This window comes from Ailuropoda melanoleuca, chromosome 2, assembly GCF_002007445.2.
Source record: "Ailuropoda melanoleuca isolate Jingjing chromosome 2, ASM200744v2, whole genome shotgun sequence".
Classification (NCBI taxonomy): domain Eukaryota; kingdom Metazoa; phylum Chordata; class Mammalia; order Carnivora; family Ursidae; genus Ailuropoda; species Ailuropoda melanoleuca.
In genome coordinates, this window is record NC_048219.1 from 88,928,287 (window position 1) to 88,944,500 (window position 16,214).

The 16,214-nt window shown below is 44.5% G+C and overlaps 1 protein-coding gene across 6 annotated transcripts in view; it reads right to left on the minus strand.

Moving 5' to 3' along the window:
• THEM4 (thioesterase superfamily member 4) overlaps nucleotides 1-16,214 on the minus strand; it is a 63,008-nt gene that overhangs the window by 37,125 nt on the left and 9,669 nt on the right. For 2 of the 6 annotated variants that reach the window (XM_034654307.1, XM_034654306.1), the window contains one exon: nucleotides 215-302. The exons of the other annotated variants lie outside the window; for them this stretch is intronic. In XM_034654307.1, the coding sequence (XP_034510198.1) occupies nucleotides 215-302 (88 nt within the window). The remainder of the gene's footprint in view (nucleotides 1-214; nucleotides 303-16,214) is intronic. 6 annotated transcript variants of the gene reach the window in all.

Below are 16,214 nucleotides of genomic sequence, written 5' to 3' on the forward strand. Positions count from 1 at the left end.
GTATATATGAGGTATGCATGTTAATAAACTTGTTGATTCTTCTTATTAATCTGCCTTTTATTACAGGGTCTCCACCAAGCACTTGCAATTATTCTTCCTCCCCTACAGTTTCTGGTGACCCAGAACGTACCCGCTGACACACCACTTGCTCCACAGCCTACTGATGGGATCCTGGGAAAACAGGTGAAAGCCAGCCAAGGGTAAGAATTCTTACCAAAGTCGGCTCTCCTGGATCTCCGTCTGTACTGCCTGGACGAAGAGGAAGGTAAAATTTTATCTTGTTCCACCTTTTCCAAATCCAGCTTTGCAGGAGAAAAACACGTGGTAAGAATTAATTCTTTGAACTGTGGCTCCTGGATTTGTCTTCAAGTAACTACTGGCTATCCTTTCCCTCTGTCTTGTTTTGTGTTCTGAGAACCGGGGCTGTATTCCTGCCTGCCGGGGCACACGGGTCGTTGGTTCTTACGTGTGCAGGTGGCCCAACTGTCAGGTTGGGCCCAAAATGTGGCCAGACAGAAATGTGAACTTCACCCCATTTGTGGCTTATGTCCTGCCAACTTTTGCCAGCTCTCAGGCGCTGTATAGGTCTTTCTTCCTTTTGGTTACCTTTGGGAGTGGCTCTGGATCTTGAGAGGGGGGCATCTTTTGCCACTCTTTGGAGACACTTTTTGTGTCTGTGGTTAAGCCATAAAAGGCTTACTGGTTTTAGTTTTTAGTCACTTGACAGGTATGCCTTTGATTTAAAAAACACAGGAAAAAATATTTTAAAAAGGAATAATGTCAGGAAAATTTCCTGTTTCAGACGAAACCTACGAAGATATTTGAAAGGAATTTTTTAAAAAGCTCTATGGTCAAAATGTGGCTGAGAGAGAGAGAGGGGAGAGGAGATGAGAGGAATGGCAGAGGGAGAATCTTAAGCAGGCTCCACACTCAGTGGGAAGCCCGATGTACGGCTCTGTCTCATCTCACGAGCCTGAGATCATGACCTGAGCTGAAGTCGGACACTTAACCTACTGAGCCACCCCGGTGTTCCAGGAGTTGTTGTTGTTGTTGTTTTTAAAGGCCTCTCTGTTCTGTTTGATCCTTGCTCCTCCCATGGGGACTTCTCAATTGACTGAAATCCCCTTCTTGAACCCCCGCTGACTACATGCTCCACCAGCTCTGTCCACCTCCTCGTTTCCATGATTTAGCGAAGTATAATTTGGAACTTAACTGGCTTCTTTGGGAAACTTAAGATCTCCCTAGATTGGATCCTCTGGGACCTCTTCCTTCCTACTGCTTCTGTCCTTCCCGTTGTCACCTTCATCCCCCATTCAGTTCCCTGAATCCTTGCTACGTCCCCCACATCAAACTCCTACCTCCTCTGAACCTTCTCCACCCTGCCAGATTTTCCCTTTGCACTTCAGCCCCTCAGCCCCCTACAGCCACTTGAGCTTCAGGCTGCTTCCCTCTACTGGGGTCTCCAGGGATCCAGAGACCCCAAGCAACTCTCTGAGGCTGCAAAGAAAAAAAGAGCTATTTGGGGCAAATGAAAAACTCTTAAAAGTGTTCTACACAAATACTCGTAGGAAGCTTTAGCTGAGCGGGTTGGCCCTAACTTATTCCATCTGCCTGAAACATAATTTGTTTTTTTAAAAGATTTTATTTATTTATTTATTTGACAGAGACAGAGAGACAGCGAGAGAGGGAACACAAGCAGGGGGAGTGGGAGAGGGAGAAGCAGGCTCCCAGCGGATCAGGGAGCCCGATGTGGGGCTCGATCCCAGGACCCCGGGATCACGCCCTGAGCCGAAGGCAGACGCTCAACGACTGAGCCGCCCAGGCGCCCCCTGAAACACGGTTTGGATTCAACTGTTCTTTTATAAACTACTGAGTATAAGATTTCTGTTCACATCCGTCTGTCTGTTTATGTATGTCTGTACACGGGTGCTCTAGATGTGTGGTATTTTTCTACCTCTGGTGGCACTGCCAAAACTATTCTGTAACAAGAGCTCTACTTAATTGGCTTTAAAAAAGAAAAGTGCTTATATAAATTAAGTATTCCTCAAACTCAGAAATAAAGAGACTAACCCAAATGTTTTTCGAATTCACATAAACTTGGGTAATCTTTGGTTAACAGAAATACTATTCGTTTACTAAAAGGACAAGCATTAACCGAGAAAAACAGACACACTTTCAGAGTCAGCACTAAATGCAGACATAACAACTTTTTCTACCTGGTTTACTAGTCAAATGAGCTCATGTCATCTGTTATAAAAATTTGTTAGCAAGAAAAATAAGATGATGAAACTCTCGTGAGTAAACATTGCTAAGAACAAATGAATTAAATGGATGTAAGCTAAACATTTATAAATGAACAATTAGATTTTATGTCTACCTAAAAATAGTTTCTTAAATCTCTTTTTGTAACTTACATTCTTAGAATTTTGCTAAGTGATGGATATTCATTAAATATCTAGATCATTTCCAAATAAGATAAAATACTGAAACATTAATTGCTAAATATTAAGCCTAAGTTTACCTGCTTGTGGCCTCTTATTACAGAGGAGCTAAACATATTTGGGTCTGTTAGTGAACGTGTCTTGCGCCACACTGAAAACCTGTACTATGACGAGGTGTATGCTTCTAGAAATTATAAAAATGTTCACAGATTTGCCAATCTTCACAATGCTGGCATGACACAGTTCCTAATTGCTTGCTTCTTCATTTTCACTAGAAGTTAAGTTTCTATGGGTTAAGAATTTGAATATGTCATTAAACATACTAGAAGTAATAAGGGAAACAACTCTATCCAGAACAAGTAGGATGTAGTTTTAGTAAGAAAATGTATGAGGTATGGAAATGTATTTTTGTTAAGGAAAAAAAAAGTAAATTTGTCCTAAAGTAGAGTAACTAGTTGTTTCAGAATGAAAAGGGCAGAATAAAGGACAAACTATGTAAGGAGAATCTCACTTTGTGTGGTCAAGGTGGCTAGAACTGAATGAAATTATTGAGGGTTTTTTTTTTTAAAGATTTAATTTTTAAGCAATCTCTACACCCAACATGGGGCTCTAACTCACACCCCCGAGATCAAGAGTCGCACGCTCTACCAACTGAGCCCGCCAGGTGCCCCTATTATAAAATGATTTTTTAACTAAGTTTTAACAGAATGCCTGTACAAAGTTAAAATTTAACCACCTTTCATCTATTAGAAGGACACAGTTTTAAGACTATTAGTCTGCTCTTGATAAGAGATTGTGGATTTTTTTTTTTAACCTTCTAAGCAGTCTGCCTAGAAAGCAAAGATTTTGTATCTTACCAACATCATTTCCTGTGCTCCGTGTTGTCTTTTGCAGGTCTTTGATTAATTAAGAAACGAAGTCTTCTCTATTCACAGATCTAAGTGTTTTATGTTTTAACAATTAAGTACTCTTCTGGTTTGCCTCCAACATCTTTTAACCATCACTTTGTTTAAAGGAATAACTGCTATTTCACAGTGATCTAATTAAGAAGGTGTTCTAAATATTTGATACTTGACAAACTTCCCCTAACCAAAGTCTAAGTCAAGTCTTTTTGAATTCAGACTAATAACTTCAGGATTTCCCAGCATGTTCCCTAGAACATCTTTTAAAGGAAAGATAATGAACTATTTAAATTGTGTGAAATTCCTAGAGGTCTGCGACCACGTCCTGGTATAGTATCAGTCAGAATTCTAGAAGGAGCCGAGATGCCCTTCAACAGATGACTGGATTAAGAAGCTGTGGTCCATATATACAATGGAATATTATTCAGATCAGAAAGAATGAATTCTCAACATTTGCTGCAACATGGATGGCACTGGAGGAGATAATGCTAAGTGAAATAAGTCAAGCAGAGAAAGACAATTATCATATGGTTTCTCTCATCTATGGAACATAAGAACTAGGATGAACAGTAGGGGAAGAAAGGGATAAAGAAAGGGGGGGTAATCAGAAGGGGGAATGAAACATGAGAGACTATGGACTATGAGAAGCAAACTGAAGACTTCAGAGGGGAGGGGGGTGGGGGAATGGGATAGACTGGTGATGGGTAGTAAGGAGGGCACGTATTGCATGGTGCACTGGGTGTTATACGCAACTAATGAAGCATCGAACTTTGCATCGGAATCCGGGGATGTACTGTATGGTGACTAACATAATATAATAATAAAAAAAAAAAAGAATTCTAGTTGGCTTAAAATCTGTGCCACAGAAATAACCGCATTTCCTTGTCATCTGCATTAGAATGAACTCTCACCAGATCTTTAACCACGGTCATTTTTAAGTCTTTTTGTCATTTACAGTTTTACTGATGATTTTACAAAAGTGCTTTGTCTTCTGAGATTCAAGAGAAGGACTCTGATAAGCACAGGATAACTTCAAGATCATACCACTGAACTGGGTAAGAATTTCCATGACTTTAGTGGAAAACAATTCACAAAACTGCCAAGATCAAGCAAAACAAGAATCAGTTACAAGGGACAAAATGAACTGATGAAGATAAACAGAACTGAAATATTTATCTTTCTCCTTAACCTGATCTCATCAGAGTTCAGAAATGCTTATTGAGTATTCTTATTTTCATAGTAATATATTTGCAAATAATCTGTTCATTGTAACAGACACAGGTATGACACAACAGCCTCAAGGAACTAGGGCTGACTTTATGCGACCAGTAAAGCCCCCTCAGAAAACTGCCTGGTATCTTGCTTACTAGGTTCCTGGCATTATAGTGGGTAAAGATGGTCACTTACTGGCAGCCTGAGGAAGTTCAGAATATTTTGGGGGCCCTGAGACGAGAGGAATCCACTCAAATTCATAGGTATTGCAGGCAAGGATGGTCAGTCCTTGGCTTGGCTTCTGGCCTTGAGTGGCTTTTGAAAGTCCAATCTGAGGGGCGCCTGGGTGGCTCAGCTGGTTGGGCGTCTGCCTTTGGCTCAGGTCATGATCCCAGGGTTCTGGGATCGACCCCTGCATCGGGCTCCCTGCTCACCAGGGAGTCTGCTTCTCCCTCTCCCTGTGTGCGTGCACTTTCTCTCTCAAATAAATAAAATCTAAAAAAGAAGAAAAAAAGCAAACCCAAGGGGCACCTGGGTGGTTCAGTTGGTGAAATGTCTGCCTTCAGCTCAGGTCATGACCCCAGGGTCCTAGGATCCAGCCCCCTGCTCGGTGGGGAGTCTGCTGCTCCCCCTGCTTGTGCTCTCGCTCTCTTTGTCAAATAAATAAATAAAATCTTAAAAAAAACAAAAAAAGAAAACCCCAAAAAACCCATGTGGCCAGTCACTATTCCTGTGGTACTTATGTAAATAATCAGGCCCTGTTTAACGAAACTAGATTTATTTTGCAAACAGATTAGTCTTCCTGTGATAGATCTCTGATACAAATGGATGACTGGAGGGAGAAAAAGTATGTTTCAATAGCACACCTTTGTGGGTATCAGATCCCAGCGTTGTTTGCTATCTTTGAAGTTCTCTATCCACAAACTGACCCGGACCTTACATTCCTCTAGTTTCCTCAAGTATCTGATTATGACTCTCCAAACTAACATTTCCAATTTTCTCCCACCCTTCTGACCTGGAATCACTAAGAACTAAATTGCTCTTCCTGAAGCCCTGCAAACTGAGCTGGACAACCTTACAGAAATTTCATAGAAATCACCACAATAGCTCATGTGTGGACTGTCTTGCCTGTTGCAGTTAGGCTCTCAGAAGGTTCACACGTAATGACATCACCAGACAGTCAAACTGCAAACCAGGAAAATGAATGAGACTTGGCTCCAGGAGGCCTCTCAACTACCTCTGTTTTGACCTCAAGCTTTCTAGTTAAGTTCATCTCTTTAACTCAGGCAAAAGCCCTCCAGGCAAAGTATCCTGCCTAGGGAACCAAAACTACCCCCTCAAGCAATAAGGACCGCCTAGACCAGCAAGAACCCCACCTGCGTTGACCCCAAGCTAATCCTCAGCCTGACCTCTACATAACTGAGCAAGCAGGGAATGGAGGCTCAGGCGGGAAGTTGACTTAAGTAAAGCCATTCTGGTTTTTAGACTGACTCTTAAGTCAGCAGGTCATAGAGTCATTAAGACCCCACTCCCTCTGGCTATAAAAGCCACATCGGGTGGACATTCTTGAAATTGTTCTGTAGGAGTGTTGTGCTGACAACACTGACCCTAACTTCGGCCCTTCATCTTGTTCACGTTTGCTCAGTAACCTCTCTTGGGGCTTCAGGTCCCAGGTCCCTTGGAGATTAACGTACCTACCTGAGAAAGGCCTGCCAAGGCCAGGATGGGTGGAGAGGGATAATTCTGGCCTCCCACGGATCTGTTAGAGGTAACAGTTTCTCCCCTTCCTGAAGCACAGGCGGTGCCACAAGATCTTATTAAAGGTCAGCTGTCAAATAAGGTGCATGCAAGCCCTCTGAGGTACGTGCAAACCTTCTGATCTCACTACAGTGGCTCCTGTGTGTTCCCCCACTCTAGAAAACCTGTGGACTAAGGTCTGGACTTCATGGAGAGTAACTAAGCAGCTGCTGGGGCCTGTCCTCCACCTGAATCCCTCTGTCAGTAAGTTACCGGAGTACATTTCTATGTAAACCATAGGCAGTGGCCTGCTTTGTTTCCTGGTTTCAAAGTTCCTTCTTAGCTTGGGGTACTTTACTGTCCATCCTTCACCGTCTAACCTGCTCCCTCCCTGTAGGTAATTCCACAACTCTGGGCAGGACACTGGAAAAACCAACTGCCCCATCTAAGTGATACACCCAAAGTTAAAGGGTAAGCTCCTCCCTAAACGGTTAGTTCATTTTTAAAAACCTATAAAACCCTTTATTTACTAGAAGCAAAGGGGGATAACTCTTTCTCACCCAGGAGGAGAGACCATTACTTCTTGAAGTAGCTCCTGATGTGGGAAATAAAGGCAAAAGAAAAAATTAAATTTCATACTGCCTACAAGTCCTTGAAACAGGCAGAGTGACATATTCCTCTAGGAACTTAGCTGCCCTTATGTTAATACTTTGTAAGGGCAAAAAGCAATCTTAGCTCAACCCCCAGGATCCTGTGAGTCTACTTTAACACATAAAAATTCCTTTGGAAACTTCATTGTCTCTACTCCCCACCCCAAGATACAGGTTAGCAATTATCCTCTAAGCATATGTCCCACTGAACTACATCTGAAGGGTCTCATGACTAAGGTTTTATTAAACAGTAATAAGTGACATTTTCCCAATAGCAGCTAGCCCCCTCAAGGTCCTGGAAACCATGCTTCCAAAATTCCTTAGAGACTTAGGATATCCCTAACGCCCTCCCAACGAGAAAGTATATAATGGGCCATTCCTTGTGACCCCAGTGCAGCTCCTTCTGCCCATGGGTCCTGTTGCTGTGCTTTAATAAAACCATCTTTTTGCACCAAAGATGTCAAGAATTCCTGGGCCGCTGGCTCTGAACTCCAACACTTCCACATCATCTGGCGCCTGAACGTGTGGCTAGTCTTCTCATCTGGACTCTGAGCCGTGGCACAAACTTGATGAGTACTTTTTCTCTTCCTTTCCTTTCCATTCAGGGGCTTTTCATGGAGTATGGTCTTATTGGAACACTTTCAGGACGACTGCTCAGGCTTCAATCCTCTGGCCTGGGGCTATTCTACAGGGAGGAGAAAGCCAGCCGCCTTTTGGCTGGAATTAGTATCCTGGATGGAACAGTAATAATGATGTGGGAAACAAAGGCAGAAGAAAAATTTATTATATTTCCTTACTACCTACATAGAGCCCACTGACAAGTCTCTGAAACAGGCAGAGTGACATTCCTCTAAGGACTCAACTGCCTCGATGTTAATACTTTGCTAAGAGCAAAAGGCAGTCCTGGCCCAAAACCAGTCCCCCCACTCCCCTAGGATCCTATAAGTCTACTTTAACATATAAAAATTCCTTTGGAAATTTCCTTTGTCTCTAAACCCCCCAAGCATATGGCCCACCTATATATATCTGAAGGGTCCATGACTAAGGTTTCATCAGACGGTAACAAATGACCTTTTCCCAATAGCAGCTAGCCCCCCTCAAGGTCCTGGAAACCTTGCTCCAAAATTCCTTAGAGACCTAGGCTATCCCTAACTCCCTCCCAACTTGCAAGTATATAACGGGCCACTCCTCATGACCCCCGTGCAGCTCTTTTGGCCCACAGATCCCGTCCCCATGCCGAAATAAAACTACCTTTTTGCACCAAAGACGTCGCAAGAATTCTTTCTTGGCCGTCAGCTTCAAACCCTAATGTTCTTTCCTGTATCAGTAAGACCCAGAAACTCGATGCCCTCCCTTTATTCCTGTCCTCATACAAAGTTGTCTTTTTTGGGCACAGGACAACCACTTCAGTTCCTAGCACAGCTGCCAATTCTAAGACTCCCATGTGAGGATTCCTCCGCATTGGTTTAATGTGATGTTCTCCACATCTCTGCTCTAGTGACCTCTGGCCACGAGACTTCCACGTGGAACCAGCTGAAACCAGTACCTAACTAAACTGAAGCCCAACTGGAACCATCTCATAGAGAAGTTGGCTGTAAAGTCGACATGTGTGGGAATGTCGCTCAGACGATGATGGATTTGTATCTCTATTGTCTTCTGTCAATGTTCTCCACTTACAACTACAGAATTGGCTAATTTCCTCCTATAAAAACTTTCCTAATATTTTCCATTGGTTAAAAATGGTGGGTTCTTCATGCAAGGCAAGGTGTGGTATCTCTGTCCCCACGCTGGCACCATCTTGCAGTCTAGAATGTGATGGGGAATCTGGGGGAAGCTGGGGGCTGCGACCATCCCTCCTACAGGGTCTTTATCGGCAGGGCGGTGATCATAGTGATGTCATTCAAGGGGCACCTTGGGTCGCTTTGACACCAGGAACCTCTGACAAGCACTAAGACTGTCTGTACACGAGCTACTGTGGCAATTTCTCTGAAGTTTACCTCAAGTTGTCTAGCTTAGGCAAACAACAAACATTCAAAGACAATGAGAACTAGAATTTAACATCTACAAAGGTGGATTACTGAAACGTAATTTTTCTCTCTATAATCACCTTCATTTCCAGAAACAGCCAAATTAAGACTAATTTGTAAAACAAGTCACAATCTTGCCTTCCTTTTGCTTTGTTTCCCACATCAGTGTCACTTAGGCCAAGTCACCAAACTGGGGTTTATTTATCTTTTTTTTTTTTTAAGATTTTATTTATGTATTTGACAGAGATAGAGACAGCCAGTGAGAGAAGGAACACAAGCAGGGGGAGTGGGAGAGGAAGAAGCAGGCTCATAGCGGAGGAGCCTGATGTGGGGCTCGATCCCAGAACGCTGGGATCACGCCCTGAGCCCAAGGCAGACGCTTAACCGCTGTGCCACCCAGGCGCCCCTATTTATCTTTTTAAGATTTTATTTATTTGACAGAGTGAGAGACCACAAGCAGGGGGAACAGGAGAGGGAGAGGGAGAAGCAGGCTCCCCGCTGAGCAGGGAGCCTGACACGGGGCTCAATCCCAGGACCCTGGGATCATGACCTGAGTGGAAGGCAGATGCTTAACCATCTGAGCCAACCAGGCGCCCTGAAACTGGGGTTTAGTATCTGACCTAACTGCAGTGTAGCCTTCCCCAGAGATGTTTTAACTGAGACTGTCGAGAATTTTTTGGTCATGACCAATGAGGTAATCTGTACCCAGACCTTCACCATGCCAAAGGCAAATGAGGTCACCTGCATTGATAAGACCCCCTGCCCCTTCCCCCAAGTGATAGTGACCTTGCCTGGAATCCTTTCTTTTCTTTTGCTATTAACTCCTTGCCCTACCCTACTACTTACAAAAACCTTCTATTTTGTACAACTCTTGGGAGTCCCTCTCTACCTGCCAGATGGATGCTGCCCTATTCATGAATCATTTAATAAAGCCAATTAGATCTTCAAATTTGCTCGGCTGAATTTTGTTTTTTGGCAGGGCCCTCACTCCATCTGAGTTGCTTTGAGCCCAATATCTAGAAATCTTCCTGACTGTCCTCTGGACTCAAAAACAGAGTTTATGGTTTGTTCCAACTATTAACCTTTGTTTTTCTTTTGTTTCCACAAAAAAAAGCCTCTTATTAAATAGGTGACTGCTCCCGCCATATAGAGCCTGTCTGCAATACCACCTCCTGGTATGAGACACAACTGTTTAACTGACATAGCCTCAGGTAACAGACTGGTTCAAAGACACGAAACTTCTTGGGGAAGCTTCGAAGGTGGGAATGAAGGAGAGCAGAATGCGCCAACCTAAAATACGGCTCTTTGGCAACAAGATTACTTTGAGGAATAGCAGATATGGGAACCTCGGAAAACAGAGAAGTTAACCTTTTGAGTGGAAAATTTACATTGATAAAGGAAATCTCCATTTGTAAGGGTGTCTCCCCGTCTGTTATAAATACAGCAGGAGGAGTGCACTATCCTGCTCTAAATTGAACAGACTCTTATCAATGGAGAAAGCACCATGTCAATTCTGCCTAACAAACACCACCCTGTTTACGTGCTTTTCCTGGTAACCTCCTCACAACTCAACTGCCCCCTTCCCCCATGTCCTGCTTCCGTCTTTAGCTGAAGAGGGTGTTTAAACTGGTGACTAAGGCCACCTGGGGAGTTACTCNCCCCCCCCCCCCCCCCCCCCCCCCCCGCATCTTCCATGTACACCTGAGGTATACTTGTTCAACTTCATTTTTTAAAGTTTTTGCCTTTTTTTTTGTTTTGTTCTTAAAGAAAGCAATGGGCAGGGAAGATAATGGTTCACTATTCCTCCCAATTTCTATACCAGAGATTTGGCACCACATTTTAGGGACTAAAAAGTCCTCTTTGGGGGATGAAAAGAACGGAATAGGGGCTAGTCAGTATTACTGTGATAACAATGTGCCGTAACAGAGGGCAGCCCTTATAGTGATGAGCGCTGAGTAATGGATAGAACTGTTGAATCCTATGTGGTATACAAAGAACTAACGTAACATTGCTATGTCAGTTTAAAAAGTTTTTAAAAATTAAGGTGCATTTACTTTTTGCATAGCACTCATCACGTCTGCCATACTTTGTGTTTTCTTTATTTAGTGGTTTGTCTCTCCCCTCTATGGTGTCAGTTCCACGAGGGCAGAAATTTTAGGTAAAGAAAAGTAAGGAGAGCACCTTAAACAGATCCCCTGGTTTGTTCCCTCTTTCCCTTCTTCCTTTCCTCTCTTCTTCCCTCAAATACTTACAAGGCACTTACGAAGTACCAGGTACTGTTAAGTACTGGATACTCCATAGAGAATAAAACACAAAAATCTGTCCTCAGGGCACCTCGGTGGTGCAGTAGGTTAACTGATCTCAGGGTCCCGAGACCAGGAGATCGAGCCCTGTAGGGCTCTGAGCTCAGCACAGAGTCTGCTTGGGACGCCTCTCCCTCTGCCCCTCCCCTGGCATGTGCGCACTCTCTCTCAAATAAAAGAATCTTAACAAACAAACAAACAACTCTGTCCTCATGGAGCTNAAACAAACAAACAAACAAACAACTCTGTCCTCATGGAGCTCATACCCTGGTGTGAGAGACAAAACATAGTTTGTCCAGAGGTTAAGATGGCGGAGGAGTAGGGGACCCCTTTTTCAGCCGGTCCCCTGAGTTGAGCTGGATAGGTACCAGACCAGCAGGAACATCCACGGAATCAGCCTGAGACGCAGGAAGATACATCTGGATCTCTACAAATGAACATCTCCAGCGCTGAGTATCGAGGTACGAAGCGGGGAGCCGTGAAACCGCGCACAGATATCGGAAGCTAAACAGAAGGGGGAGGGAGCCGCCGTGTCAGGGCGCCGGGAAGCGGTAGCCACCTGCAAGGGGGAGCGGACAGACCGCGGACCCGCACGCTTGAGACAGCAGGCTGAGAAGGGAGCTCCGGGAGCGCACGCGGGACGGCTGGCGGTTGGCGGGCCACCTGCACGGGGGAGCAGGCGGACTCGCGGACGGCACCCGCGAGACAACAGACTTAGAACGCGAGCTCCAGGAGCGCGCGCGCAGGGCGGCTGGCGGGCCACCTGCACCGGGGAGCGGGCGGACCGCGGACCCGCACTCTGGAAACGGCAGACTGAGTCCGTGAGCCGGGAGCGTGCACCACCAAGCATCTCACGGAGCTCCGGAGCTCCGGTGTGCTCACTGGATCGAGGCTGAGACCGGGAGCTCCGGGAGCGTCCGCGGGGCGGCTGGCGGCTGGAGGGCCACCTGCACGGGGGAGCAGGCGGACTCGCGGTCAGCACCCGTGAGACACCAGACTGAGACGGGGAGCTCCGGGAGCCCGCGCGGGGCGGCTGGCGGCTGGCGGGGTTGGAAACACAAAGGACAGAGACGTGCCGGCCCTGGAAGTGAGGGCTGGGACGCCGGGTGTGGGGCGCACAGCCCGGGATGCTGCAGGGTTGAGCAGCACCAACAGAAACAGAGTTAAAGTGGCCAGAACATCAGTGGAGAACGATCCGCGATCCCTCTGTTCTGAGACAGAGGCTGAATTTCAGCCGCTGCTGCTCTCTCAGAAGAGGCATAGCAAACCGCCAGGGAAAGCCGCCAGAGAACAAAAGCCCGGAAATACCGGCTCACAGGGTGCCCATCCCCATCCCCCCTCGCAAGGGACACAGAGACTCTACCCAAACAGGGTTTTCTGAGTACCGGCAGGCAGGCCCCTCCCCCAGAAGGCAGGCTGAAAAATCAAGAAGCCCACAACCCGGAGCGCCTGAGTGGCGCAGTCACCAAGCACCTGTCTTCGGATTAGGGTGTGATCACAACGCTCCGTAAGGAGTCCTTCATCGGGCTTCTCCACCGGGAACCTGCTTCTTCCTCTCCCACTCCTCTGCTTGGGTTCCCTTTCTTGCTGACTGTCTCTCTCTCTCTCAAATAAATAAATAAACTCTTTAAGGAAGAAGCCCACATCCCTAAGATCTCTATAAAACAAGGGCGCACGGCCTGGGTCCCAGTCAACACTTGGGCTCTGGACAACCCTGCAATCTCTCTTCATCAGAATGACGAGAAGGAGAAGTCCCCCCCAGCAAAGAAAAGATAATGAGTCTGTGGCCTCTGCCACAGAATTGGCCTCGGCCACAGAATTAATACATATGGATGTATCCCAATTATCAGAAATGGAATTCAGAGCAACAATGGTCAAGATGATGAGTAAACTTGAAAAAAGCATCAGAGAAAGCGTTGCTGAGAATATAGAATCCCTAAGGGCAGAAATGAGAGCGAATCTGACAGAAATTAAAAACTCAGTGGGCCAAATACAGTCAAAACTAGAGGCTCTGACGGCCAGGGTCACCGAGGCAGAGGAACGCGTTAGCGAATTGGAGGATGGGTTAGTAGAAGAAAAAACGAAAATAGAAGCTGGTCTTAAAAAAATCCACGCCCACGAATGTAGATTACGGGAGATTACTGACTCTATGAAACGATCCAATGTCAGAATCATCGGCATCCCTGAAGGGGTGGAGAAAAACAGAGGTCTAGAAGAGATATTTGAACAAATTGTAGCTGAAAACTTCCCTAATCTAGCAAGGGAAACAAGCATTCGTGTCCAAGAGGCAGAGAGGACCCCATCCAAGCTCAACCAGGACAAACCTACGCCACGGCATGTCATAGTGCAATTCGCAAATATTAGATCCAAGGATACAGTATTGAAAGCGGCCAGGGCAAAGAAATTTCTCACGTACCAAGGCAAAGGTATCAGGATTACGTCAGACCTGTCTACAGAGACCTGGAATGAGAGAAAGGCTTGGGGGGGCATTTTTAAAGCTCTTTCAGAGAAAAACATGCAGCCAAGGATCCTTTATCCAGCAAAGCTGTCATTCAGAATTGATGGAGAAATAAAGACGTTCCAAAATCGCCAATCATTAACCAATTTCGTAACCACGAAACCAGCCCTACAGGAGATATTAAGGGGGGCTCTATAAAGGTAAAAAGGCCCCAAGAGTGATACAGAGCAGCAAGTCACAACCGATACAAAGACTTTAAAGAGAAATGGCATCATTAAAATCATATCTGTCAATAATCTCTATCAATCTAAATGGCTTAAACTCTCCCATAAAACGCCACAGGGTTGCAGATTGGATAAAAAGACATGACCCATCCATTTGCTGTCTACAAGAGACTCATTTTGAACCCAAAGATGCATTCAGACTTAGAGTAAGGGGATGGAGTACCATCTTCCACGCAAATGGACCTCAAAAGAAAGCTGGAGTAGCAATTCTCATATCAGATAGACTGGATTTTAAACTAGAGGCCATAGAGAGAGATACAGAAGGGCACTATATTATTCTTAAAGGAAGTATTCAACAAGTGGATATGACAATTATTAATATATATGCCCCCAACAGGGGAGCAGCAAGATACACAAGCCAACTCTTAACCAAAATAAAGAGACATATAGATAAGAACACAGTAATAGTAGGGGACCTCAACACCCCACTATCAGAAATAGACAGAACACCCTGGCAAAAACTAAGCAAAGAATCAAAGGCTTTGAATGCCATACTCGACGAGTTGGACCTCATAGATATATATAGAACACTACACCCCAGAACCAAAGAATACTCATTCTATTCAAATGCCCATGGAACATTCTCAAGAATAGATCATGCTCTGGGACACAAAACAGGTCTCAGCCAATACCAAAAGATTGAAATTATCCCCTGCATATTCTCAGACCACAACGCTCTGAAATTGGAACTCAACCACAAGGAAAAACCTGGAAGAAACTCAAACACTTGGAGGCTAAGAACCATCCTGCTCAAGAATGACTCGATAAACCAGGAAATCAAAAAACAAATTAAACAATTTATGGAGACCAACGAGAATGAATACACAACGGTCCAAAACCTATGGGATACTGCAAAGGCAGTCCTAAGGGGGAAATACATAGCCATCCAAGCCTCACTCAAAAGAATAGAAAAATCTAAAATGCAGTTTCTATATTCTCACCTCAAGAAACTGGAACAGCAACAGAGGGACAGGCCTAACCCACTGACAAGGAAGGAGTTGACCAAGATTAGAGCAGAAATCAATGAATTAGAGACCAGAACCACAGTAGAGCAGATCAACAGGACTAGAAGCTGGTTCTTTGAGAGAATCCATAAAATTGATAGACCACTGGCAAAACTTGTCCAAAAACAAAGAGAAAGGACTGAGATTATTAAAATTATGACTGAAAAGGGAGAGGTCACGACCAGCACCATTGAAATTGCAAGGATTATTAGAAACTTTTATCAACAGCTATATGCCAAAAAACTAAACAATCTGGAAGAGATGGAGGCCTTCCTGGAAACCTATAAACTACCAAGACTGAAACAGGAAGAAATAGATTTCTTAAATAGGCCAATTAACTATGAAGAAATTGAGTCAGTGATAAACAACCTTCCAAATAATAAAACTCCAGGCCCAGACGGTTTTCCTGGGGAATTCTACCAAACATTCAAAGAAGAAATAATACCTATTCTCCTAAAGCTATTTCAAAAAATAGAAACAGAAGGAAAGCTACCAAACTCATTCTATGAGGCTAATATTACCTTGATCCCCAAACCAGGCAAAGACCCCCTCAAAAAGGAGAATTACAGACCGATTTCTCTAATGAATATGGATGCCAAAATCCTCAACAAGATCCTTGCTAATAGAATCCAACAGTACATTAAAAGGATTATCCATCATGACCAAGTGGGATTCATACCTGGGATGCAAGCATGGTTCAACACTCGCAAATCAATCAATGTGATACATCATATCAACAAGAAAAGACTCAAGAACCATATGATCCTCTCAATTGATGCAGAAAAAGCATTTGACAAAATACAGCATCCTTTCCTGATTAAAACCCTTCAGAGTGTAGGAATAGAGGGTACATTTCTCAATCTCATAAAAGCCATCTATGAAAAGCCTACTGCAAGCATTATTCTCAATGGGGAAAAGCTGGAAGCCTTTCCCTTAAGATCAGGAACACGACAAGGATGCCCACTCTCGCCACTATTATTCAACATAGTACTAGAAGTCCTTGCAACAGCAATCAGAAGACAAAAAGGGATCAAAGGTATCCAAATCGGCAAAGAAGAAGTCAAACTGTCTCTCTTTGCAGATGACATGATACTCTATATGGAAAACCCAAAGGAATCCACTCCCAAACTATTAGAAGTTATAGAACAATTCAGTAAGGTGGCAGGATACAAAATCAATGCCCAGAAATCAGTTGC